At 43.6% G+C, this 26,155-nt stretch overlaps 1 protein-coding gene across 1 annotated transcript in view; it reads left to right on the top strand.

The window, feature by feature from the left end:
• Window positions 1-26,155, top strand: part of PAPPA (pappalysin 1) — a 187,821-nt gene that overhangs the window by 106,550 nt on the left and 55,116 nt on the right. The window contains exons 10-13 of the mRNA XM_009668174.2: window positions 2,021-2,217; window positions 21,660-21,773; window positions 22,261-22,396; window positions 25,875-26,088. Of these exons, the coding sequence (XP_009666469.1) occupies window positions 2,021-2,217; window positions 21,660-21,773; window positions 22,261-22,396; window positions 25,875-26,088 (661 nt within the window). The remainder of the gene's footprint in view (window positions 1-2,020; window positions 2,218-21,659; window positions 21,774-22,260; window positions 22,397-25,874; window positions 26,089-26,155) is intronic.

Raw genomic sequence — 26,155 nt, 5'->3', positions numbered from 1 at the left:
ATGAGATGCAGAAGGCTAAGGTGAGGGACCCAAGAATTTGCCTCTGTGGCCTCACAGTTATACGTTCGCTCTGCCCCTTACCTGAGCTGACCAGACACCATCCATTTCTATTCCAGGGATGAATGAGCCACATTGGTGTGGCACTGTGCCAGCGTTAATAATCCCTGCTGAGCAACAAGGTATATTACAAGGATGGCCAAACTGTGGTTCTCAGGACACACATGGTTAGTTCATGAGCAGTTCAAGTAGGCTTTCCCAGCTGGGTTGATATCATATGACTGGTAGCAGGGCTATGCTGGCATCAGGGCTGTTGGGCAATCCAGCCACGGGAGTAGGCAAGGCAGCAGCACTGCTGAGGCCAGCACTGCTGGGTTGCCTTAGGGCCCATCTGCACATCCACCCTAGCCCCCTCCAACTGTGGAGTAATGGGACACCCTGGGGAGCCATTGTCATCTTTTGTCTGTGAAGCCTCTCTGAACCGCTCCTCCTCCAAGCTCTTCGAGGTGTGTGGTATATGTTTGGTGGCTCCCAGCCACAGGAAGATTTTAGGATGTGACTTGTAGGGTCAAAAAGTTTGGCCACCCCTGGAATATTAGCTCAGACACAGTGCTGCACTCATACAGCTGAACAGCTTCCAGAATCACGCTGGCTCATTTTTGCCAGCTCAGAGTACTGGCCCAGCAAATACACAATTCACTACACTTATCCACGTACACAAGTTGTCCACTGAGGTCATGGTGAAATGAAACCAGAATGATGTTCTTCCCTGATGTACTTCTCCATTCTTTCAAACACACATTCTCTTAAGGACCTGGAATTTTACACAAGGGATTGGGAGGAAGAGAGAGGAAAGGAGAGAAAGTCATTAAATAATTGAATTGCAATAAACTGATTTTTTTCTGGCTCATGATGGTATTTCACTGTGTAAACTAGGAGGAAAAATAAACAGGGGATTTAGTAGTTTGGAAGTGGCTCAAAATTGAGCAGCCGTTGGATTTTCTGACACCTAGCTTGAGATAGTCCAATGCTACCGACAGGACTCTCCTTAGGGATCATTTCCATCAGTCCAGCTAGCAGCTCTGGCTAATTTCCTACCATTTTTTCAGCAAGCTTATTTGCTAGACAAAAATACAACAGGCTGACAGAACTGGATACCTCTGGGGACTGGCAATGATAATACAATACAAAATAGGATACCAACAGGTCAAAGGTTTCCATTTCACAGAGTACTCTAATGACTGAAAGTCATTACTGCTATGCAGTCTGTTTGAAAAGAGTAGATGGATCTCAGTTCAGTTTTTAATGGGCCAGTGTTACAGACACAACCTCAAAAATTTGGCATCTTTGTTGGCAGTCTCATTAGAGAAGCCACAGAATAAATGGACAAGGATAATAAAGTCTCCTGCTGCTTTTGATCCTTTCAGGTCAAATCTGAGTCATGCTGGTTGAAGCCTTGTGTGTATGTGGCAAGCTTACCCTCACACTATGCGTACTGTATCTGTTCTTTGGGTAAACAGATCTTCTTGGCCCTTGGTCACTATGACTGTGAACTTGACAGGTTTCTCCATCCCTAAATTCACGGTTGTTGTTGTTGTTGGTTTTTCTTTTGTGGATATTTTTTAAGAACAAAAAGGGCAACGTTGTGGACCGGACCCTCTGTTGGCTTTATTCCATCCAAGTCAGTGGAATTATGCCAGCACCCACATTGGCTCTCTGTATATTTTCTATCTCTGCTTTCTTTCATCTCCATCTTTTCAAATGGAGATAGATGAAAATAAGCAGAACAAAAACTTAGGAAATCAGTTGGGGCTTTTGCCCAATACAAAAATTAGCTATTGTTTTTTTTTTTGCTTTCTCAAAATCACCTTGCTATTGCATAGCTGAGTGACCAAAACCTTTGCTCCCAGAGAACCCGGACCAGCGCATACACTATTACTGCTATTATAAGGTCTTGCTAGGTAGGCTGCAGATGCATGTAGCAATTCCTTTGTGACTTCTCTTCTTTGATTTCTTGTGACAGATGAACCCAGCAGGTGCTATTTCCATGATGGGGATGGAGTATGTGAGGAATTTGAGCAAATGACCAGCATCAAAGACTGTGGAGTTTACACTCCCAAAGGCTTCCTCGATCAGTGGGCTTCCAATGTTTCCGTCTCACATCACAGTGACCAGCAGTGTCCAGGATGGGTGGTCATCGGTCAGCCAGCAGCAACCCAGGTAAGGAGAGAATATTCCTTTTCCCCCTCTGAAAAGTGGAGTCCAGCAGTGAGCAACATTCATGAACGCAATTTAATGTTCAGCATTTATATGTTATCCCTCATAGCTCCACTGAGGAAGGCTCCTGACAGCAATTTTCCTCTTTGTGAGCCTGTTTAGTAGCAATGGAAAGAAATTCTGTTTCTATCATCCATTTAAAAACTTTTGTACTAGATGAAGCATACTTGATTCAATAACATGTGGAAGAATTACCTCAACTATCAGCACCTACAAGACTAGAGTGGCTCTCTCTACAGCCACATCACAAGGTGCTGTCTTGTGACGATGAGTTCTGACGACTAATGCTGAACAATACAAAAGAGTATTTTTCTGTAATAGTTTTATACTTTCTGCCGCCCAGTTTCGTAAAAGCACCCTATTGTTTGATTCTGAGGAAGGTCCCATCTATTCTCAAAATCATTCATTGGTTTTATCCCTGTCTTCTTATATGTCTTCTCTGTTACATAAATAGCTCAATTTACCATAACTTACCTTTGTCTCCCTGAGAGAATTAGATCCAAATCAGTTCAAAAAGATGTTAGATAAATGCCTGGCAAACAGCTGTACACAATGCAGATGCAACAGTCCAGATGTAAGGAAAAGTCCACATTGCTTATTGTTGTTTTTAATGGCTGCAGCAAGAAAAAAATCATTGCATACAAGAGCTGCTTCTTATATGCCTCCTTCAGCATCCACCATTGTCTGTCTGTAGAGCCAGACCACTGGACTAAATGGACTTTTGGCTTGATGCAGTGAAGTTGTTCTTTCAGTCTAATTATCTGGAAGGTATCTGGAGTGGGCAGTGAAGGGAGGAATGCGGTGTCACAGATATGACAAGCAGATTTCTTTGTGAATAGTAAATGCTAAGCATTTCCAGTTGGCTTGCAACAGAAAACATCTTTATCCAAGAGACTTGGCCTTGTTCACATTGCACAAGTCTGTAACAAATTAATGACCAGGTCAGTTTTAAACTCATAAAGCATCGTTAGTTGGCATAATACCAAGACAAAATCCTGAGGCCAGTATTGCCTTTTTGTCATGGTCTCATTTATTATTTCACACCGTAAAAGGAACTTTCCTCTGGACCCCTACTAGTGCCTTAGTAACTTCTTTCTTATTTGAGCTTTCTGTGCTGTAGACTAGTCCGAAGCCCACTGTCTGTGGTTCAGGTGCTTCTTTATGTGACTGTCCCCAAGGCACTCAGTCCCCTATGCAGTCGCTATGGATGGCTGCTCTGATTTTCTCCTTATGCACTGGTGGAAACACAGCTATGCTGTGCAGTAGGTGACACATGGTCGTATGGAGAAAAAAACAACTACACACGCACAAACAACAAAAAGCCCTGCTGTGTAGCCACAACTCAAGCATGTTTGCTGTACCCAGATGAGATGAAGTTGTCACAGCCTTGTTTAAAAAAAAAAAAAGGCAAAAAAAAAAAAAAAAGCTGTTGTATTTATAGGCAGAACACTAGCGTATCACACAGTGGAGTAGTGAATGGGAACATGCCTCCTGTTATTGGCTGGCCCCTGGAGAGATAACAGTGTGCTATTTACTTCCAGCAAAAGGAATTTTTGCTTTAGCTCAGCTGGCCCTATTACACCAGTTTGAGTGCATGTGGTTCATTGACCTTTATAGTCATATATGTTGAGAGAGTCTTTGTTTTCCCCAAGAACAAGACAGCTTCAGAGCTTGTGAAAAAGCACCTGACTTGTCGCTCTGGAGAGGTTAGGTGGGGCAGCAGGTCATCAGTCTGTTAACTAGAAGACTGGACAAGATGAAAATTAACCTAAGATCTCCTCTAATCACTGCATGTAATGACCACTGATGTGTAAACGTTTGGCTTCATTATCTGCACAATCGTTGGGCCTTACGGTTTTTTCTGTTGATGAAAGGGGCACCTTTCCTCATCCAGATATCTTTCAGAGTAGGTTGTGTTCTTGCTGGTGTTGTGCAAACTTTTCATGTTGTTGCTGGGTAGTTTCCTGATTAATCAGAGTGGCATTTGTGTTGGCTTCCCATCAAGAATGCCATGAAAGATATGTTTGAGTGCAGTGCACAGTAATATACAGAATACATAAGCTGACTATTTGTTAGCCATCCACATTTCTCATAATTGCCCTGGCAATCTCAAGGTGCTTTAAAGCGTTTTAAGTATGTCTTTCATGACTTAAAATGTTTCTCATCCGTAGCTATCAGAAGACTCGTTTCTCTCTACAGCTGCACTTCTGTCATAGTTTTGCCCAGGCTATTTCTGAGGACTAGGTATCACAGGTTTGCTTGCTATTGTGGTATTACTCAGGAATATCTGCCTGTGTGCACTTGCTTGCTGTTATAGGATGGGTTATGAGCGGAAGTCTGAGCACACTTGCTTGTTATTGCAGGGTTCCCTCTGAAACTGCCCATCCCACACCTGTTTGCTCTTCCCACTCTGTTTACCAACAGTTCACCTCTTTCTGCAAGGTTGGTTGTTCCTCAGAAGTAAGATGTACACGTTTGCTTATTATTTAAAGATGGGTCTTAAATGATGGTTTGCTACTTGTTAGTATGAGACTGCTGAATGGCAACATACTGAGGGAGCAAAAAAAAAAAAAAGAGTTCACTATATAAGATTTGTTTTGAACAACAAAATGCTTGCAAAGAATGACACGGTCTTGGCAAAGAGATACACATTTGAAAAATGCAAAGGTCAGACAGCCCCCCCTTTAAACAACCACTCTTTCTGAAGAAGCACGCCTGATAGACAGCCACTTCTACTTTCCTGGCAGCCACTCTTCAGTGCTGATTAAGAAATATTCTTAGTACTGACAGCATCATATTTAAAGCCAAATAGGACCAGTCAGCAACATCACACCAGCACAGAAACACTTGCACCGGTGCAGGGTATTTTCTACAGTTTGATTTCTAATCTGGCGTCCTCCGCAGATGCTCGAAGCAGATGCTGCTCAGTACCTGCTCTTGACTGCAAGAGGAATTCAGCAGCAGGGGTTGTACGTGCTCTTGGGCCTCTCTTTTCCCTACTGTTCTTGCTGCAAGTTTGTAAACAGGCTCTCTTTGCTATCCACTGTGTGTGAAATATTATCAGTGTTGATGTACTGGTTGTGTGGTGTTTTCTGCAGCACTGTTTACTTCTCAGGGCCTTTCTTGTGCTAAAGATTATTGATGCTAGCATTAAGTCATCAGCTAATGTAAGCTGGCAAAGACTACAAAAAGTACATAGCACTAGGCAGATTTATACTCGCTGAGGTACAGATCCAGTAAGCATGAATACACAGACAAAGGGTGCTTGGATTCTGATCTGTTTTGTGGATATCTGTAATTTCTTCTGTATTGGAAGTCCCCAGCCCCTCCTTTTACAACTAGTTTGGATCAGGCCAGGATCAGCCTTCTCACTGCTGGTAGGAGGGGTTAGGATATGTCCTGCTGACGAGTTAAGGACACCTAGACTTGACAACACGTGAGTTTAACTAGCCAACTAGTGGCCCACCTGGACAATCTCTGTGGTAAAGCCACATGAGTGAAGAGTGTTCATGTGGAACGTACGGGGTGGACTAGGCCAGTGTCAAAGGGAGGAGGTGGTTATTCTCCTGGAGAATTTGACAAATCAGGGTCTCAAAATGGCCTTTGTGGGCTCAGTCTCAGTGCTCTCATTGCATGCAAATGTTGTCTTGGATTTTTTTTTTTTTTGGTAAGTGTCTTTGCTACTCAGACTTGTCTTTGCAGCAAGCGTTGGACAGGCTGGTTTCAGGAGGGATTCTTTACCTTGGCGCTCCTCAGAAGGGAGCTCCATGGTTTCGGAGAGAGGAGCAGGTGGAGGGCTGGCATGTGCTGAGTAGCCACATGAGGCTGGAGATGCCATTTCTCCTCACCTCTTGCTGCTGTCACTCCTGATTTGGAGAACTGATTCGTTTGTGGTTTCCCGTTGAGCCTTCAAATGTTTATAGTAGAGAAGTATAAGAAAGGACTAAAGAATGTTTACACCTTTATTGCTGCACTTTCAGAAAGCTGCTGATTTTACTCCCATTAGAGCAACATGTGCACAAGGCTGGGAAGCTGGTGTTTGCACTGGTGATTTAGACGGCCAGCCCCTTAATAGCCATGTCTTTCCTTGCATTTCCTCCCAGTTGTGCAGAAATTGATTAGAGCAAGTCACCATGTATCTATCTCTTTATGTCGTTGTTAGTATCTGTTTTTCCCCCGTATGGAAAAAGACACAGTTCAGCCATCGTTAATCACAAGGTGACTCTTTCCTGATGCTGCTGGGTGCAGACAGATCCTGGGATTCATTTTTGTTCCCAGAGTGATGAACACACTCTGTTGTCCCTCTGGGTACCCCACAGGGGCTCCTATGGAGTAAGAAGTTGTGGAAGAGGAATTTTATGACATCTTTCCCACAAACAGAGGCCCCCTCCTGCACCTATTGCAGTTCCCATAATTGCACTCATCCAGACTGACTGCAGCAAACCTATTCTTCCATCTGTAGTAGGAAAATGTCTAGAATTGCAGTATGAGTGTCTGAAATTTCCCGCAAAAAGGGAAGGCAGGAGTGCGGAAATACTCTGAATAATGGAAGAAATAACATGGCAGAGCAAGGGCTCCAAAGCTGGTAAGAAAATACCATAACAAAACTGAAGAGAAAGATGCTCAAGTTCTCTGCCACACAGTTTTATTTTGACTAATAAATATAACTCTGAGGATGATTCCCCAAAGATCCAGCAAAGCCAACAAATAGAGTAATCTTGAACAGGAGTGGGGAAGAGAGGAAACCTGCAACTTTTAATGGAGATGCCATTCCTTTCCTTTGGGGTGAGCTTGCTGAGAAGAGGGAGGGTGTCTGTCTGTCAGCTCTGCAAGTGGCCCTTTTTGAACTTCCCAACTCACAGCCAAGTCCTGTTGCTCTTCAACGGTAAGAGTTTTGTTGTGGTTGGAAGGATAAAAAAAAATCCCCATTTTTAATAAGATGATTTGCTTTGCAAATGTCTTAGTTATTTATAGCAGAGCCAGGCTTTGAACTGCTGATCTCTGGAGGATGAGAACAGAATCCCACTAAGAAAAACCATTAATGGAGGAACCATGAGTGATCAGAGACCAGTTCTGGAAAAAGATGAACTGGACAGTGCACATTGTGTTGCGAAAGGAATGTTGGTTTGCTGTAGTCATCTGAGCAGATTTCCAGTACTGGCTGATCCACCAAAAGTCTTGAGCTTAGTTTATAGAAGCTCCAAATCTAAAATTAGTTCAGGGGAGCCCAAATCTTAATCCTTATTTCAGCCCTTCCCCAGATACTACAGAGCAGCCAATTTGCTCTGTCACCTGAAGGCTGCTAAGTGGCAGAGGCCCCCTCTCCAGCTGCGGAGGTAGTCCTGACACACGAGCCTCCTGGCTTCTCCGCTTCTCCTGCCGCAGAGCCAGAGAAGGCAGAATGTGCAGAGGCTCTGCTCCAGGGAGATCCTCCAGCCCTCCCTTAAGCAGGTTTGAGTCATTTACAAGCCTGACCCTGACCATCAGGCAAATCCAGGCTAGGGATCTCATTCCTTCTCATAAGAATCCTTGACTTAAGTGATGATATTTTCCGTAGTTTTTGAATGAATGCAGATTAATTAAGCCTTATCACAGCCTCACTACTTGGAGAAAGAGGTTTTTGTTCCATTTAATGGATGTGGAAACTGAAGCTCAGAAAGGTAAAACTACTGTTTGAGGATTAAACACCAGGCCTCCTCAGAGACGGTGCAGGCACTGTGCGTTACTCACCCCGGTCATCCTGCCAGCACTAGGAAGTTCAGAAATTCTTGAAAAGGAAATGTTCATATCGTGAAAAAAAGAAAACTGCGTTCAGGTCCTGCTGGGGCTTGATTTCTGGGAACGCAGACCTGGAAGGGGTTCTGGGGTCATTAAATCCACTGCATTTCAGTGCTGTCAGCCACCTCACATCATCCCATTTGTGAAATAATCAGGCTTTATCCTAACACAGTTTGGCTTTTGTTCCCAGTACAGAATGACTGGAAAACTGTTCCACAGACTCGTTGCTCTAATGTTTAGAAACCTTATTTCCCATCTGTCTCACTGAGAAAGCTGGATTTTGCAATCTTCCTGCCAAAGGAGGTGCTCTTGTTCGTAGCTCTGCTGTGGTTTGCATGGGGAATTCCACTTGGTCTTTAGTCCTCTGTCTCCCTGCTGCACCGTCTCCTTTGAGATGTGGGCCGTGCAAAGGGCACCCAGGCCAGGGATGGTACAGAGATGGATGCGAACTTCAGGACCCTGGCTCCTGCTCAGAAATACCTCAGTGTTTTGAGGAGGTCTCTGAAGTAAAATGAAATGAAAAATGGGATTTCTATACATAGTAGCATGAAAAAGACTGGCTTGCAGAGAGATGGTTGAGAAAGATGGTTACCCGTAAAGGAGATCCAGAGCTGGCTGGTGAAAGGGGATGCTGTCCATCACCTGACTGCCTGTTCTCTGTTAGGACAAACAGCGGTTTGCTCCCTCTCTCCCCTCAGTCCCTCACTTCTTTCAGTGCTCATTTGATCCTGGCAGTAGTAAACCTTCAGACCCCATGGCTGATGTAGTAGCCTCTGGCTGATTTGTGTTAGGGGAGGACAGAGAGAACACAATGAGATGTCAGAGGAGATTCCAAGCAATTCTACCAAACACTCCAGGGATTTTTTTTTCTTTCCACTCCCCTCCCCCACTAGTTTTTAGAATAATTTTTCAAGAGCACATATGCAAGTCGTCTAAGGGGAACAGAACAGTGAGTACCAGGGGCTGGTACACTGTGTTCCCTTTGTGTACTGTACAGAAAATAGATAAAAGAAACAAAGGATGATGCAGAGAGCAAAGCAGCCATCAGTACTCTCAGAGAGGTTCAGTCTGACCTTTTCAAAGATGAAGGTCAAACCAAAATCCTCAGGTGCTGGAAATTGGTCCTGTCTTCCTAGGATCAGGAGACAGTTACCACTAACAAAACAAGGGCAGAATTCCATGCGTTTTTTTGTTGTTAGAGGTGAGCAGAAGACAGACAGGGAATATTATCTCGGATAATAATAAGGATTATGTGCTTCTTTAGGAACTAACATGTCAGTTAATGATCATATCTGCTGTACACCCAGCCACCCACCCGGATTACACGCTGTAATGGAAAACAGCTTGGAACCCCCTCTGTCATCAGTGAGATGGAAAACAGGACCCCGCGACAATCGCAGGGCTCGTTAGCATGCACTCGTCTGAAAGGAGACCCCCCTCCTCAGCCCTTGCCCCTCAACCTGCCAGTCTCTCCATCTGCCGTTGCTGCTCCGAACCCTTTAGATGCAGAGCATGTCCAGCCGTAAGCGTGGGATAGCTCCCCTGCATCCCATCCGGATTGTTTGTCTTGGGTCCCTCTCCATTCAGAGCAGAACGATTTTGCATAAATGCATCGACACGTCTGTATTGTTCATGCATGAAGGGTTCTCAGCATTTCTCATCCCACCCCCGCCACAGCCGTCTTCTCCCTACCCCCCCGTCATATAGTTTAACCAGCTTTTGCATGATTTCCCTGCACAACTGAGAATAAACCTGCCTAAAGCATTGCTAGTCAATCAAGCAAAGTTAAAAATGCCCAGCTCATTGATTTTGATGGAATTAAAACAAATGATCGGAAGGCGAGGATGGAAAAGGGTGCAAGAACGAAGCCATAATGGCCTTTACTATGTAATTTGGTTTCATGTTCTGCACAAGAAAACACGTAAAATATGTAAACAGAACTCTCCAAGATTGTAATGTAGCTACAAAGCCACAGATATACAGACAGGCAGGGTGCTATTCTTCAGCAGAACGGAATGCCATCCTCAAAAACCACACGATCATTTCTTTAAGCCTGAAAGTAAACTTTCTCATGCCAGCGGCGGAGAATTTATTTTTTCTTTTAAATGGAGGATTGTCTGCACTACTTGTTCAGAGTGCCGTAGGCATTTAAGCCCACATTGTCATGAGAGACCTCTCATTCTGAATGCCACTTAATTCTGGGGTGTTCATTTTGAGATGTCTCTAAAAGGCATGATTTTTGGAGGATGGTAGTTACCCAGCACTGTCCTGAAAGCATACCATATTAGAAGGTCTCTCAAGTCAAGCCTGCTGTTCCCACCTGCAAATAAACACTGCTTAAAAAAAAAGGGGGGGGGGGGAGCCATCCGGATGAACTCTTGAGCTGCTATGAGTCTCTCCCAGTTCCTGCTACCTCAGATGGTGCCCTTACTGTTGAAGACCCCCGAATTAGTTCTCATTTTTGAAAATACTCTCTGTAAGGTTTGAGAGTCAGTGTCTTCTGAAGTCATTTTAGTTGCGAATGTGGTAAGTAGACATGATTCACCCATTTGGTAAATGGCCCCAACTGCCTTTGCTGTCAGCCGAAGCCCTGCGGGCCCAGTGTTCTACTGTGGCCTTAGGGCCAGCTGCAAACTTCTAACGCATACCAGGAAGCCCTTGTTTCCCTGGTCAGTGCTATTATCTGTGTGTGCAATGTACCTTCTTACTGGGAGCAGCCCTTATTTCAGGAACATATCAAGGTCTGCTAGTCATTTTGGTCAGTGGACCAAAACCGTGAAGCTGAGCATTTTGGGCAGAAGATCTCTCATTGTTTTCCCCTTATTTGTTAATTAGCCCTTGGATCATCACTCTGCGGTAAGACTGGAGTTCCCTATTTGTCGGGGGAAGCTGAAGCACAGAGTGGAGATGACTTATTTTTGGAGGCAAGTTCGGTCTCAAAGGAGATGGGCTATGGCTTGCCCTCACTCCCAGTCAGCCCCTCCATGCTCAGCTGTATTTGTGTCTTGCTTGCCCCTGCACAGCTCTGGAGGTGCAGCCCGTGCTTCTGCGTTTAAAGGTGGGCACATCATCCATGTTGAATGATACTTTTGTATAGCTTAACTGCAGGTTCCTTAAAAAAGAAAAGAAAGGAAAAGAAAGGAAAAGAAAGGAAAAGAAAGGAAAAGAAAGGAAAAGAAAGGAAAGGAAAGGAAAAGAAAAGAAAAGAAAAGAAAAGAAAAGAAAAGAAAAGAAAAGAAAAGAAAAGAAAAGAAAAGAAAAGAAAAGAAAAGGAAAGGAAAGGAAAGGAAAGGAAAGGAAAAGAAAAGCTTTGAGGACAATTGTGGCCAAGTTCTCAGGGGTATTTGGGCATTTAACAGTGCAGGTCGGGGTTTAGGATTTATAGAAGTGCCTAAGCATCTAACTGCCCTTGCGTTTCTAACCTGCTGAGCACCGTTTGAGCTTTCTTTTCACCTTTCCCCATCTAAATAGCCTTAGAAATCTAGCCTTCTTGCACAGCAGATCTTTTCCTGGTGCACTGCACTGTATTTACCCTGTGACCTTTACCTACTGGAAAAGGAAGGCCCTGCTGTTTGGAAATTTTACTTTGTCCCAGCAGTTATTTCTGGTGGGAAAGGCCGAGACTCCAGCAGCTGTGAGTTCCTCCATCCCCTGCACTCCCACTCCGTCCTCTCGGAGACTACTCTGGGGAAACAATGAGGCTGAAGAAGCCGTGAGCTTCCTCTCGCAGATGATGCTTGTGCTTTAATCCCCATGGTAACTTCTTTTGGGAGCAGCTGGGAGTTTCTGGGAACTCCCCCCCTAGCCTGGGTCATTCAAGGAGGAAATGCTCCGAGTGGTCCTCTGGTTTAATCCACTTGAGTTTGAAGCTTATCAGATCACCCAGTGCTGCTCTGAGGTTAGATAAAAGGGACGGGCTTCCCCAGGCACCTGCAACAAAACCTTACTTGGATGCAGATGTGAATGGTCGCGTGCCAAAGGAAGCAACTGACTGCTGCTCAACAAAGAGTCTCACTGGACGGTCCAACTTGTTTAGAGGAATTTGTTCATGCGGCAGCAGTTTCATTAGTCAGCGGTTTTAGAGTGACAGCTAGAAAAGCCCAGGGAAGTAAGGAGGAACTTTCAGATTTGCATACCACAAGCCATGCCTTCAGGTATTAAGGAAAACAAGCCACAGGGAGGTTTAATTTTAATTAGTGCATGCTGATATATGGCTGACTAGTTGGATAGGAAACCAAAAGGCTTTGACGGCTGAAGTGTAACTGTAGTTGGCTCCTTGCAAATGCACATGCTAGCACTCCTACGCAATCGCATGGGCGCACATACGCGCACACACACACCCCCCGCCACACTCGCTAGCATCTCCACCACCTTCTTCCCTCTTGCTGTTGCATTCAGAGTGTCTCTTCTCAATGTATCATCCCCCTGGATGTATCCAATTAAAGCCTGTTGAGAGGCCAGAGCAGACTTATACTCTTAGATTTGAGGAGTATGTACGTCTTCATATAGTGAAAGACAACAACTGGGTGTCTGGCTAGCTTAGCATGAGCGTGCTGCGGAAAGCTGTGCAGCTTCGAGGGGGAAAAGGAGACTGAGGGAGAGAGAGAGATTTGCACCCCCAGTTATTCTTGCATTTGGAAGCGCTGTGTGTTGAGGCATGCATGCGGTTTATACAGTGTGTTTACATGGTAAATAACCCTAAACAAAACTGGAAAACATGAATTTAACTCTGAAAATAAAAGCACTGGAAACCCCTGATTTTCTGCACATGAGAAAGTTTTGTTCTTTAAACACACAGATGTTTTTAAATGAAAAATCACTCTTTTGACCTTTCCTGAATGGGATCATGTGGTCAGAGCTGACATTAACCACTGCGCGGCTGTTTGTTTCAGCCAGAGGCAAAGCTTAGCGAGCGATCTTTGGAGAACGTGATGGCACCTGCGGTGTCTCACATCTCCTGGAAGTTGTTACCGTACCTGATTTGCACTTAGGCTATTCAGGGGAGGTGAGGTTAAGTAGAGGGATATTTAGGGTCTGCTCCTGCAGTGCTTGAAACCGAAGAGTATTATGTTTTTTTCCTTCTTGCTAGTTGAAAAAATATGCTTAATTTTTTTCCTATTTGTCTCTCTTCCTGTGAGAAATTTTGCCCAAGTGCTTCTAAGCATCACTGTACATCTAAGCCAGCGTATTATTCTGATGGAGAACTCTGCGTCAAGCTAAAGGTCTTTGCATGTTTGCTATGTTGTTTTGGGGCCTTTTCTAACTAGCTGTGTGCTTTCTTCATCCAAGCAAATGTATAGGACCAACTTGGGGAGGAAGGAAGGGATGTTACCAAGTCCATCATGAGAAGCCCAGTCCTGCTTTGTCTTGCCAAACCAGAAAAACTACAAAAGTCCAGAGAGTTGGATCCACTAATATAATAATAAAACATATTTTTAAGGGCCTCCTAATGTGTGGCACATATTCTGCTTTTGACATCCTGATTTTCTGATGCCAGCTGCTTCCAAATAAAGTGCTCCTTTCAAAGAAAAAAAAAGAAAAGAAAAAAAGCCTTTGCTCCACTCATTAGTGATAATTGCATTAGGAGTGGGATTATTTTCCTTTGCCATAGCACCCCCACCACCAGCCTTGGCCAGCAGTTACATGCAAGCTTTGCTGTAGTGGACCTAGCTGGTTCAAGTTAGAGACAGGCAGTTCGGGAACCCAAGTGTACAGCCAAAAATAATGTTCTGGCTACTGTATTTGTTTGACCTCGCTCTCCAGTGGATGGATACACAGTCTGCTAAAGCACTTATCAGTCTATAATGCCTTTGCACTTTTGTGAGCAGCAGTGTGGAAGGCTGTAGACAAGAGCTGTAGCTGCTGGTTGAAAATATCTTTTAGCTTTAATGAGACTCGTGTTTGTGGAACTGAAGGTAGAAGGTCTTGTTCAGGTGCTGTGTCCTTCATGTTGTCTGTCTAGCAGGCTGCATTTGGCTGCTATTTGTAATCATAGATGTATTTGGAAATTTGAACATAACAGTAGAATGCAGTTCAGGGCTGATTCTGGGAATCAGTCCTCCTAGATGAAAATCCTAGTGGTGTTGGAATAGAGGATGTAGCTGTCTGAGGGCAGCTTCTTTATGTCCTATGGCTGTGTTGAATAAATAGTAAACCCCAGATATGAATAAACAGTAGCACATGGCAAAATGCTTAGTTACACTTGCAAGTGCTTCACATGAGATTGTGTCCTGCATTGCCATGCACTTTGAGCTGTCACTTCCTTTTACATCTATTCAATATGCACTGCTGAATGGCAAAAGAAGTACAGACAAGTATAAGTTATGCTTATAAGCTCCAAATTCTTGTATTTACTTGTGGACTTGTGCAAAGATGCAAGTTGATCGTTAAATCACATTAGCACAATTAATTATTTCTTCTCTCTCTTGCTCTTTTTCTCTAGTATCTGGCTCAGGGATTGAGTGACATCTTTGGAGTGATTCTCTGAACCATGCAAAAATCATCTGGTTAGGGTTTTGTTATAAAATCAAAACTCCATATTGTTTTTCTCAGTAGGTCCAGCTAGGATCCTAAATATTTTGATTACACCTGGCTGGTTGTCAAAGCCAGTGTGGGCTTGGTATAGGGCCAATCAGAACTGATATACAGTTTATTCAGGTATACCATGTGAAGTGTATGGTTTTATGTGATTTTGATTTGAACTCAGTATTTTTAAATGAAGTTTACTTTGAATTTGGGGATACCAGAAATTCAAAGGAAAGCTCAAAGAGTGCAGGCCTGCTTGATTTAAAAATTTAAATACATTGTTCATGCAGACTCTTTGGAACAGAAGTAACTGCGTTTTTTGAGAAAGCTAAAGTTAAAACACACATTGGATACACATGCAATCTGGGCCATCACCTACTGAAAATCCCTGTAACTCCCATTTGCGTTTCTGAACCTAAACCGGCTTATATGACAAAACAAAACGACCCTTTGCATCTCCCACTCGTTTGTGAATCACAGCCCTGTTTTACATCCAATACTCTGCATAAGGAAATCTCCCTTTGGAAACAAGTGTCATCATTTCTATTGTAAGAATGGAGGAACTTATTGCCATGTCATACTGGTAGCAAACCACTGATGCCAACATCATATCAGTTATGATGTTTTCATATGCATAAATTAATAAAAAGCCCATCCTTTAGCTGAAAACCGGGGTTCTTTGTTAGGAAAACTGTAGTAACAGGATAAATGAATGCTAAATCTGCAAGCTTCAGATACCATCAGCTGCTCCAGATTCAAACGGAAAGTGGCTGTGCTGAGAATGGACATAGCAACTTGCGAGAGGGCTTTGTTTTGTCCTGCAGGAGACATAATCTGCTTCCCAATCCCACAGGCAAATTCTGTTCTTCATTACACCGATAGAATTGACAGATGAGAGTTCCCCTTCTGAGCCGGCTGAATCTGGGAGTAATAGAGCATCAGTGTGTTACCCCAGGAGTTTTATCAGCTTCCAGTTGATAAAGCTTTTCTGCTGATCAGCTGCCTACATGTCTTTGTCCTGGAGGAACGCAACCGTGCTAGTTTTTCATCTTTTGCCCTCAGACCTTTAAGTAACCCAATAAAAACAGGCAAAAGCCGACAAAGCGCAGGACTTAGTCCAACTGTGTTTTCAAAGATATATTTCTTACCCTCTTAAAAGTACCACTACTGAAAAACTGTTTCCCTGTGACCAAATCAGACACAGAGAACAAGGGGAGGTTTGGAGCAGAAGATGCAGCTTATGGGTATCAGAGGTAAGGAAAAGTTGCTGTTAAGGAGGAGGAAGCAGACTATAAGGGATCAGAAGCAGGAAGGCTATTGAAAGAAAAAGGACACAATTTTCCTTTTATCTGCACCTGCTTATAACCTATGCTACCGCTGAATCTCAGAGTTGTTTTTTTGGGGGGAGGGTGGTTCTTTGTTTTACCTACAAAAACAGGGGGTTATAAATTTGTGGTTAGTGCACATAAAAATATGGTATAGGGACCTGTTTGGATAAAATAACTGTGAATGTTTTCCTTAAGTTTCAGAGGCCGACCTGAAATGACCCAATCCTGATTTTCTAAGTTTGTCAGCTAACCATTGACTTTATACTGCTGACAGGACAAATCCAGTACACTGGAAACACTAAATCCAGGATATTAATAAAAGGACTAGTCTTAAAAGATTTCTGGCCAAAATCTGGAAGAAAACTCAGAGCAAAATTTCTGGATGTCCCTTGAGTAAGCGTGTTCATGTACAGTTTCCATCTGAGCTCTGTAGGCCCTTGAGGTTTGGATTGGTCATAGAAATTGGCCGATTGTCGAGGTGTTTGTTGAAACCCAAATGGTGGCCTTTTTAAGGATTCCCTGCTTGCTAGTATGGGCAGTTTCATTCTTCTGTGACTCCAGCCCAATTCCTAGCTTGAACGAGAAGAACACTGGAACAGCTTTTAGAACAGATTGGACGTCTGCGCTGCAGTAGGCAATCTGAGTGGCGTCCATGTGGCAGTCAAGCTGCCTTATAATATTGGGCAATAAACAAGCAGGAACCTTCCTGATATTTAGCAACTGCACTGGAGTTTCACATCCTTGGGTAAAATTAACCTTAGATCTGCAAGAACAAAAACAGGCTTAAAAATCTGACCTCTCGGTGTGTGCCAACCCCGATGTCTGACAATGGGGAGTTAGAGATTTCATCAGTAAGGGATGTGTTAAAATGTTGCTTATATCATGGTTGGGATTCTCTGGCATTTGTTGGGTTAAATATAAGGAACATTCTGCAGGGCAGCCAGCGAGAAACAGTAGATTAATTAGGATTCATTATTATAGTTGAAATCTGTTCTTTAGCTGGATCTGCAAACAACAGAGTATGTTCTGTTTGTGCCTCCACAGGTTTCATATCAGTCAGTGAGTATTTCTGTGCACTTGTGCTGTCCCTTTCAGGATGTGTGCACTCCAAAAATAGATGGTAATGTGGGTTTTACCAGTAGATCCTGTTCCTGCTCGTTTTGTGGTTGCTGTTTTGCAAATGGGACAGTGTATAGCCTATTTCAACCCAGAAACCCACATCATTGACTCTCTTGGAGCAGAAGTAGCAGCAGTGCAGTTCGCACTAAAAGGAAGTGAGGGAGAGGCAGCAGTGTAACATTTGGGACGTTATAACCACCTCCAAGGTTTTCCTCCAGAAGAAGGTTGCTCTCTACTGCCTGATGGAAAAGGAGGTGTGGTGGTTCTTCATACCTGTTCTTAACTTAAAGATATGGTCTCGAGGAAACCCCGAGATGGCAGAACGGATGGGTTTTTGAGAATAGACCAATGCGCACACTAGAGATTTGCTCTGCGTGCAGCTATCTGAGGGCACGCACACAGGCATGTCGACTCCAACTGCAGTGTCAGCCCTGTGCCAGAGTTGAGTAGGCCTGCATCCCTAGTATAAATAGCAGCTTTGCCTGTCTGCACTTAGGATTATATTGATTCAACAATGTGAGAGATGAGAACCACTACTGTATGCAAAGCCTGTGGTATCTGACTGTGCTCACTCAATTGGAAGGACAGAGCTGGATGACATCTATTTGTATCCAACCTACTCATGTGGGGAGGCATATCCATCACACATCTGTGCGTATTTGTCCCTTCTCTTTGTAACATCTTTGCCCCTGTTTGTTACTAATGGCTTTTACCCTCAAGGTACCTGTGTGACATGGGGAATATCATTAAGGGCTGACCAGAAAGTTGGTAATGGAGCTATGCACTGGATGCAGTTGTGTTGACCCCTTGTCTAGTGCCCAATCGACTGATCAGTGATCCTTAACCTGTGGCTTGCTGACAACACATGACCATCAACAGAATGTAACATTGCTCGGAGCCAAACGCAGCCACCGTTGCTCCTGTAATGATACAGGTGGATAACAGACCAAACCATGATGCTACCCACAATATAGGTGTGCAGAATTATTGCTCATGGAACCGGAATGGTTGGGAGCCATTCAGGAAGATGCCTTCCTAAATTTGCTCTTTGGTATTTTCCCACATTACCTGAAAGTAAAAGGTTATGAGGAAAAGCAGTTGAATGATACTTGTTGCAATAGTAAATGTGTTTTAGATATGGCAATGAACTAGGACTTCCTAATATATCACTTTTCCCTTTTTGCTGACACATTCTTTGGTCCTCTTGAGTAAGAGAAGGAAAACAGGAGAGGCAGTCTGAAGAACATGTTGTCCTTGTGATTGACAAAAGGTTGTATAAATCAGTTAAAGGGAAACCTCCAGGCATTCCCTCTTGTGGGAAAATACCACAGCGCTCTCTGCCCTTGTTCGTTCTGTCTCTCTATGTTTGTGTACAAAATGTGTGGGTGGGAGACGAGCTGGATTAGAACCTTCTGAAAGGAACAGACATCGTTAGCTCTTTAATTGAAAGCAGCTTTCTAGGGAGGAGTATGGCATGGGCTTCCAGTAAGTAGACGCAAGTACTTCCCAACTACTTTGGAGCAGATACTAAGCTTCTGTGGATCCCAAATACTATATGGGTCTAAGAGCCTGGATGAGTCCCAGTGAGTAAAGTTTTGAGTCCTGTGTGATTCCGTCACTCTTCAAAGCAAATGCTGTAGTGTTTGGTAACACCCTGAAATGAAAAGTACATCCATCACATCTTCCCTCCACAGCTGTCAGGTGCTTTAGCTGCTCTTTTGCATTGCTGTAGCAGATGAGGATGTTAGGAAACAATTTATTTCTCGTCAACATGAATTGCTATGATTTTGTAGCCATGAGGAGAGGTGATACTCTGTCTTCCAGCCCATTGGAATGAGCTGAGTTGCCATGTCCTAATCCCAGCGTCTCCTGATGTTCCCTTCTTGTGTGTCCCTCCTCCCTTTGAACGCCGCTGTCCTGTACTGTTCAATTGCAAGTTAAAAGTGATGGGATTGTAGTAATAAGTGCCTTCACACTGCTGTCATCTTCTCAGAGATGCCTTAAAGGCAGAGGTGTGAAAGATTATCCTAGCAAGTAATTCTCAGACTTTGCAGTTGTTGTGTGACACTCAGTAATTGGTTAGAGTTGAAAAGGGGATGTATTTACCAGGTATATTAAAGAGGCTGTTGAGATGGTGGAGTCTGTAGGTGACTGGGACAGTTTATCCAATCAAGCTGTTATTAGGAAACCTTAAAGGACCTTTTTGTGCTAGATAAATTCACTAGGTAACAGCTCGTGTAGAACAGGCTATCGTAGCCAATCTTGATATCATGCCTAGTAGACTTTTCCCTCACTTCTCAGTCATACTCTCATAAAATAACATTTTACCGCAGTACTGCTTTGAATCACTTGCCTGAGTAGTAGAGCAGCCTCAGCAGGCCTGGAAGCTTATCTAACCCTGTTCAAAGTAGGCCGGTCTTCTGAGTCTGCACAACTCAGCTGCACATGTCTGAAACACAGGCTCTTTATGCAATGTTAAGTTTTTTACTAATAGTCTCAGGCAGAACCAGAAAGTGCTACAGTTAACACACGCACACAAATCAAACAAGGCATTTAAAAGTTATCAGAGATTTCCAAACCACCTCAGCAGTGGTTTGTTTTGGGTTTGATTCAAACTTTTGGTGAAAGTCTGGGTGAGTTCTTAATACAGGTTTTCACTCACCCAGCAAGTGACACTTAAAATGCAGCAAACATCAGTCCTCCTGTTTCTTTCAACCACCTTTTTGGACCAATAGGGTGCGAGAAGATGCAAGAATAAGAACAAAATCATATAAAAGTAATGAGACCTTTGTTCATGTCAAAGTGCTCTATGACCATATAAATTGCAGATGTGGGTAAGATAAATTCCCTAACTGGAGAGGTATTAAAATAAAAACCATGCTTCCAGCAAGAGACAGGCTGCTGAAAATGCAAGAAAAGAGAATTGCGAAATGATACATGTCGAATTGCTGGACAGGATTTCAAATGCCACAGATAGTTTATGTAAAGCCTTGCTCTGCTTTAAAATGTAACACTATCCACTGGCTAGCCTCAGTGAAGCTTGGTCCCAGTTGTTTTAAAAAATAAATAAACTAAAAATCTTCTTCCAGCCCATTAAAGCTGATTTATGTTTTACCCATAGATTCCTGTGTGCTGGACCTTGAGGGATTCAGATTATAGAAGTGATTACCTCACTTTTGGCCAATCTGGTTTCTCTTTCCCAGGCTCTCTTTGCATTGCCTTGACTTTGCCTGCCGGGACCTAGGGGGGAGTTCTGTGCATAATTACTGAGTGGACATAGTATTTTAAACCATTAAAAATGTTTCGGCTAATTCTCTCATTTCACTTTAGGGTTTTCTTTTTGTTTCAATAATCAGGGAAATTGCTTATGGGAACGGCTTTACTGACAGCACATCACCATCAGATTGCTCAGTTTAGGCTTCAGTCTTGGAAAGAAATCTAATAATGTCCCCAAGAGTATATGGCTCCACTTAGCACCTAGCACAAGTGATCTCTGTAATCAGTGCTAGACTCTCTTGTGTGCTGGTCACGTGGTTAGCACAGCCATTTGAGATGTTTTCGCCTCTTGGGTTACATTCATAGCTCCATTACCAATATACTGTGTGACCACAAGGAATTCCCTCTGTCTCTGTGCCTCTAGATAACAACGAAAGTCACTGAAGTCACCAAAGTATTGTGAATCTTCACAGGTACGCTTCTGATGGCTCTGAGCACCTCAGGTGGAAGCATCCTTCTAATATAGTGGCAGCTTTTTGCGTCACGGACATTCTCTTGCTCATTCTTCTTTGGGGGATGAAAGTTATAGTCATATTTGCTTCTTGATAAAGCAGGTTCATGTAGCTGTGCGGTTTCAGTGTAAATCCTACTATTTCTTGCAGCTTCTTTTTCACATCTTCCATACCGATGGCACTGCAAGACTCGCTGGTATTTAAATTCAAGTGTTCTCTCTGGGCTTTTCATCCATGCCAGCATTTTGGATTTGTCTTCTTGCTCTTTACTGAAAAGAAGTTTGCTTATAAGCCCACTTGTGCCTGTTATGAAAAATGCTGGATGTAGGAAGAATTGACTCCCATTACAGAAACTGGTTACTAAAAGAGATTAACCTTGCATTTGCTTAAGTTTGGTTGTAGAAACAGGACCTTCCTGGCTACATTTATTTCCCAGTTTACATGGCCATCTGTAGCTTCCCTGGGGTTACAGTGATGTGCAGGCTTAAACAGGACATTGCTTGAGTGGTGTGGAGTGCATCCACAGGCTGTCTTCTGCTTTGAGTTGGTACTTTCAGAAGTGATTGTTGCTTTGACTTCAGTGGAAAAGTGGTGGTCCATTTAGGTGGGAGCAAAGTTGGTCTGAATACTCTCAAAACCCTTGTTGTAACAAATTAAGTACAAGAAGAAACTGTTGATTACCATCCTGCTGCTGTGAGTCCTTTGCTCCTTTTTAAGTTTAAATTTTTATTGAGGTGAAAGACCCAAAAAACTTAACTTTGGAATAATCTCATGGTATTTAGAGACATCATTATTACGTATTATTTTATTGTAGCAATGTACCTGGACTTTTGTCCCACTTTAAACAGTCATAATCCTTTCATAGTATCATTTACATTCATTCTAGCATTTCCTTTTCCTTTCTCAGATGTGTCGAACTAAGGTGATTGACTTGAATGATGGTGTGTCTCAGTACGCTTGGTATCCCTGCACGGCCAATTTCCAGTATTCCCACATGACTCAGACCATTTTCTGGCTCAAGGTAAGAAGGGCACAAGTCCCGGGGTAATTCAGAAGTTTCCTGTTTGCCTGTCGATTCAAAGGCTCTGCAATAGGCGAAAGAAATATCCTGGGATGGCCTTCCTAGTGCCTAGCTGCTCCTTTCTTAGTAGTATGTTTGGTGCAAAATAACAAAAACAAAGTCTATGAGCATGTAACAATCTAGGGAGCGACTGGTAAAGTGCCCTCCTGTGACAAGTCCATTGAGTTTCAGAGAGGTTACAGCCTCCAGCTGCAGAGCTGTTTAACTCAAGTCTTATTTAGTTTGTGTATCTGGGTTTAGATTTCTTGCGTGCTGGATAAAGCACATTCTGTGAAAGTTCCAATAAGCAGGATAGATTGGAAGAGAAGACTTCTCTGTAACTTGGAGTGGGAATTGTTATTTTAAATTTTCTGCACTGACTGTTGCTTTTTTTAAAGCCCATCACTTTCCTTCACCTTAGCTTTTGTGGGCTTTTTTTTTCCCCTAGGCTTATTTTTCCCAGCCGATGGTAGCTGCAGCAGTCCTTGTTCACTTGGTCACTGATGGCACCTACTACCTGGATCAGAAGCAGGAAACCATCAATGTGCAGTTGTTTGACACTAAGGAGCAAAGTCATGATCTTGGTAAGGGTGTGTTTTATTCAACTCCCTCTTTACTGTTTGCTTAACCTCTTGCTAGCCCCGTTCAAAATCTGTGGCCAGTACTTCCGCTCAGTTTTTCCAGGATCAGACAGAAAAAGTGCTTGCTTAATGCGCCAGGACCCGAGTTCGACTGAGACTCTGTTGAAAATGATGGATCATTTGATGCATCTAATCCTGCTTATAGGGAGGTTTCTACTATTGTTTGATGGCCTGGATACTGGGTCTTCTAAAGCTTCATTACAATGCCTGTGGAGGGGCTCCAGGTAAGACTGCTCAGCCAGCTATATGAAGACCATTTGCGGCTGCTGTTGTCCAGTGAAGTAGATCATAATCAAGGCACTTGGATACCTCACAAGGAGATGAATGGTTTTCTTTCTCTCCCAGACTCTTCTCTTTCTAGCGTAACAAGATCTTCATGAAAACTTTTGGTTTATCTAGGCCAACAATTTTCATGTGAAGTATTTCAGGTTTGATGAAGTTCTAACACCAGGGGCCTTGTAGGCTGGGTGGGAGATGCATGGCCTCAAGCAATGTGTGTGGCAGAGTCCATGGGCCTACAAGCTGTGCTGAAGTCCCAAGATAGATCACTGAAAGTGATTTTTAAGGAAAAATGACCTTCTCCCCCAACTTTCTGTTTTACCAGAACTTTGCAGTTTTGCCAAGCTCAGATTTGTATCGACTTCCTTCTAGTTATGGAAAAGATAAGGAACACATGCAAATGATAGGTGTTTGATGACTATCCTGTGCAATATATAACATTGGTGGGGTTGGAGGAAAAGAAAGAATGAGAGGCATCTGTTGTCAGAGGAACAAACAGAAAATCATAGCAAGCTGTGCTGGTTGAACCAGGATAGCTCCCAGTTTGCACAGAGTCCCTGCACTGGTCTTATCCTCCTCCTTTCGCAAAACAGTGGCACATAACTGTTTCCCTCTGAGAAATAAATGATGGAGACACAACTATTCTAACTACTTAATGTGACACTTTGAGAAGAGATGGACAGACAGATTGTGAGAGAAAAAGGGCAAGAAAGAGGAGCAAAGAGGAAACTGAGGGTGAAGTTTTGAAATCCTCGAAGAAGTTGCAACATGAGTTTGGCATGCTTCAAACTGATGTCTGCAAATCTTCACAGTTGAGACACTGCCTTTATCCTGGAAAAGCGCCTCTGACCTTCTCAGGAAAGTCTGTCTTAGCGCAGAGGAGGAGAGGTGTAGGTTGGTCTACCCAGCAGTTCTCACTCGGGCAGAGTGCCCAGTAGTTCTTTTTGTCTGAGCTCTGGGTTTAGCATTAGGTCCTTTTCTTGCAGCAAGCTAGAAACTGTGACTGAGATGCAAAGTTTCACATGCAGGGGCTGCAGAAGTGACTGGATTGTCTACTTAAGTAGAAGTCAGCAGCAAATTAAAGCATGCCCTAAAATGACGTAATAATAATTTAGCTTGTGCTGGATTCCATGTGACTATAACACATGTCTGTCACTGGTACCCCTATTAGCAAGTTTGAAGCTAGATCAAGCCGCAGCGTGCTAAAGCACACTCCTGTGCTCACCTGCAGTGTACCCAGACCTGCAGCTGCTGCACTGACCAGAACAAGCTTTTGTCGTGGGGACGCTCCAGAAATAATGAGAAGTTTCTTTTGAGTCTCCCTAGGACATGGAGGGGTTAGGATGGCAAACACCTCAGAGCTGTGGGTTAAGAGCTCTGGTAGATACTGGCATTCAGCTGCTGAGTACATTGTAAGAGGTATTAAGGGACTGATGAATTGATAGATACAGGGCTAGATGAACAGGAGCAACTGTGAAGATAACTCTAACTCGTGCTTTCCTGCTAATATGCTCCTGTTCTACCTCGAGTGGGTTTTTTTCTAATGATGGCAGGTTAGTTAAATGTTGCCCTGTTCAGTCCTCGTTTACCTTGTCGGGGCAGAAAGCACCAGCAACTGCAGCGCAGCTCGGGGGATCTGTCTTGTTTTGGACACCACCTGAGCGCTAGGAATGAAACTGAAATGAATAAACAGCCTCATACCATAAGGTCTTTTTTGGCTTTCCATCAGAGAAGGCAGAAACTTCCAAGGAATTTGGGAACCTGGGATTTCAAGTATTAACTGCACCTGTTTGTAAGTGAGAAACGTGCACCGCTCCCCAAGAAGCTGATATCAAAAGACCTGTGGGAGGCAAGTAGACAGGGAGGTTATTTCAGGGTCAGGTAAAGACCAAAACAAAAAGAGGTTTGCTTTTTTATTTTATTTTTTATTACAGGAAGATTTTTTTAAACACAGGGTGGGAGATAGAGGTTTAAAGGGAAGGGTCAGAAGTCTGTCCTAATTCACAGGAAATCACTTTATAAGAAGAAAAATGAAAACTTTTTTTATTCCTTTCCTTTTGAATCAAAAAACCTGAAATGGAAAAAAAAATAATAAAAATCCCTGAGCCAGTTAAACATGCAAATCAAATTTATTTTATTTTCAAATTTGTAAGTGTAGCAGGGTAGCCAAAGGGCCTGGGCCAAAGTAGTTGCTGGGGGAACTCCAGTGAAGTGAGCGGAACTGGAGCTGAGCTGATCCTCGGAGCGATGCCACAGAGAGCCGCAGAGGCAGGGCTTTGCAGGCAGTCGCAAGCTTGTGAATCTGAGTTAACGAATTTTGAGGCCAGCTGAGAGTTGTCTGCCCTGAGAGGTATTTGGCCCATTTGAATTCAAGTTACCTCTACATGAAGGTGGGAATTTCTTCCTGACTATCACTGAGTGCCTTCTCTTCTGAGGACAAAGGGATAAGAAGTCTCCCCAGCACATCTTTGGTGCTACTGGGCGTCTCCACCTCCTCAGATACTTTGAATTATTTTCTTCTCAAAGAAGGTCACCTGTAAAATCCTCACTGTATTCGTCACCCTTAATTTCTCTTTCTCTAAGACCATCTTTGCTCTTTCCAGGAAAGAGCCAAGGCTGAAAAACAGTCAAACAAAAGCAAAACTGGACACATTTGGCATAGAGCTGATGTAAAAAGTTTTACATTGAGCGTTAATGACATGCACAGCTACAAACAAGCCACTGGTAAACTGCCCACTGTACACAAAGCCACCCATTCTGCCGGTGCCATTTGATGCACGGTATAAAGGCTTTAACTGTCCTCTCAGACTGGTTTTACAATAGCGCAACTCCACTTCCTCTGTGATGGTTGCTCCTGATTTAACAGAGCACAATAGAAATGTAGCTATGGTCTAAAGAAATTGCTCTGAGAGCCTACCGCATTTGCAGAGAGAATGGCAGCCTTTCTATAGCTGTCTGGAGGGATATACTTCTCTGCTAAGCTCTACGGAGCGATTTGGGAAGCCCCTCCAGGCAGCTTACCATAACTTTTCAGTTCTATAGGGCCATTCCTATGGGTGAAATGCCTCTGAAGTGCCAACGGCTTGGGGAAGCAATTGTGTTAAGTCTGACCCTTCCTCTGATCTTGTCTCTCTTCTGGCAGGTGTCCACGTCCTGAGCTGCAGGAACAATCCCCTGATTATCCCCGTGATCCATGACCTCAGTCACCCTTTTTATCACACCCAGGCTGTCCTCATTAGCTTCAGCTCCCAGTTTGTGGCCATCTCCGGGGTGGCCCTGCGTTCCTTCCACAACTTCGACCCCATCACCATCAGCAGCTGCCAGCGTGGACAGACCTACAGCCCAGCAGAGCAGAGGTGAGCCTGTCAGCCTGCTTCCTTCTCGCCTTGCCACCCACCGCCCCCAACCCCAGCAGGCCTGAGC

The sequence above is a fragment of the Struthio camelus genome, chromosome 20 (assembly GCF_040807025.1).
Source record: "Struthio camelus isolate bStrCam1 chromosome 20, bStrCam1.hap1, whole genome shotgun sequence".
NCBI classification, from domain to species: domain Eukaryota; kingdom Metazoa; phylum Chordata; class Aves; order Struthioniformes; family Struthionidae; genus Struthio; species Struthio camelus.
The sequence above is the reverse complement of the archived record's forward strand: the minus strand, read 5'-3'. Positions and strand labels throughout refer to the sequence as shown.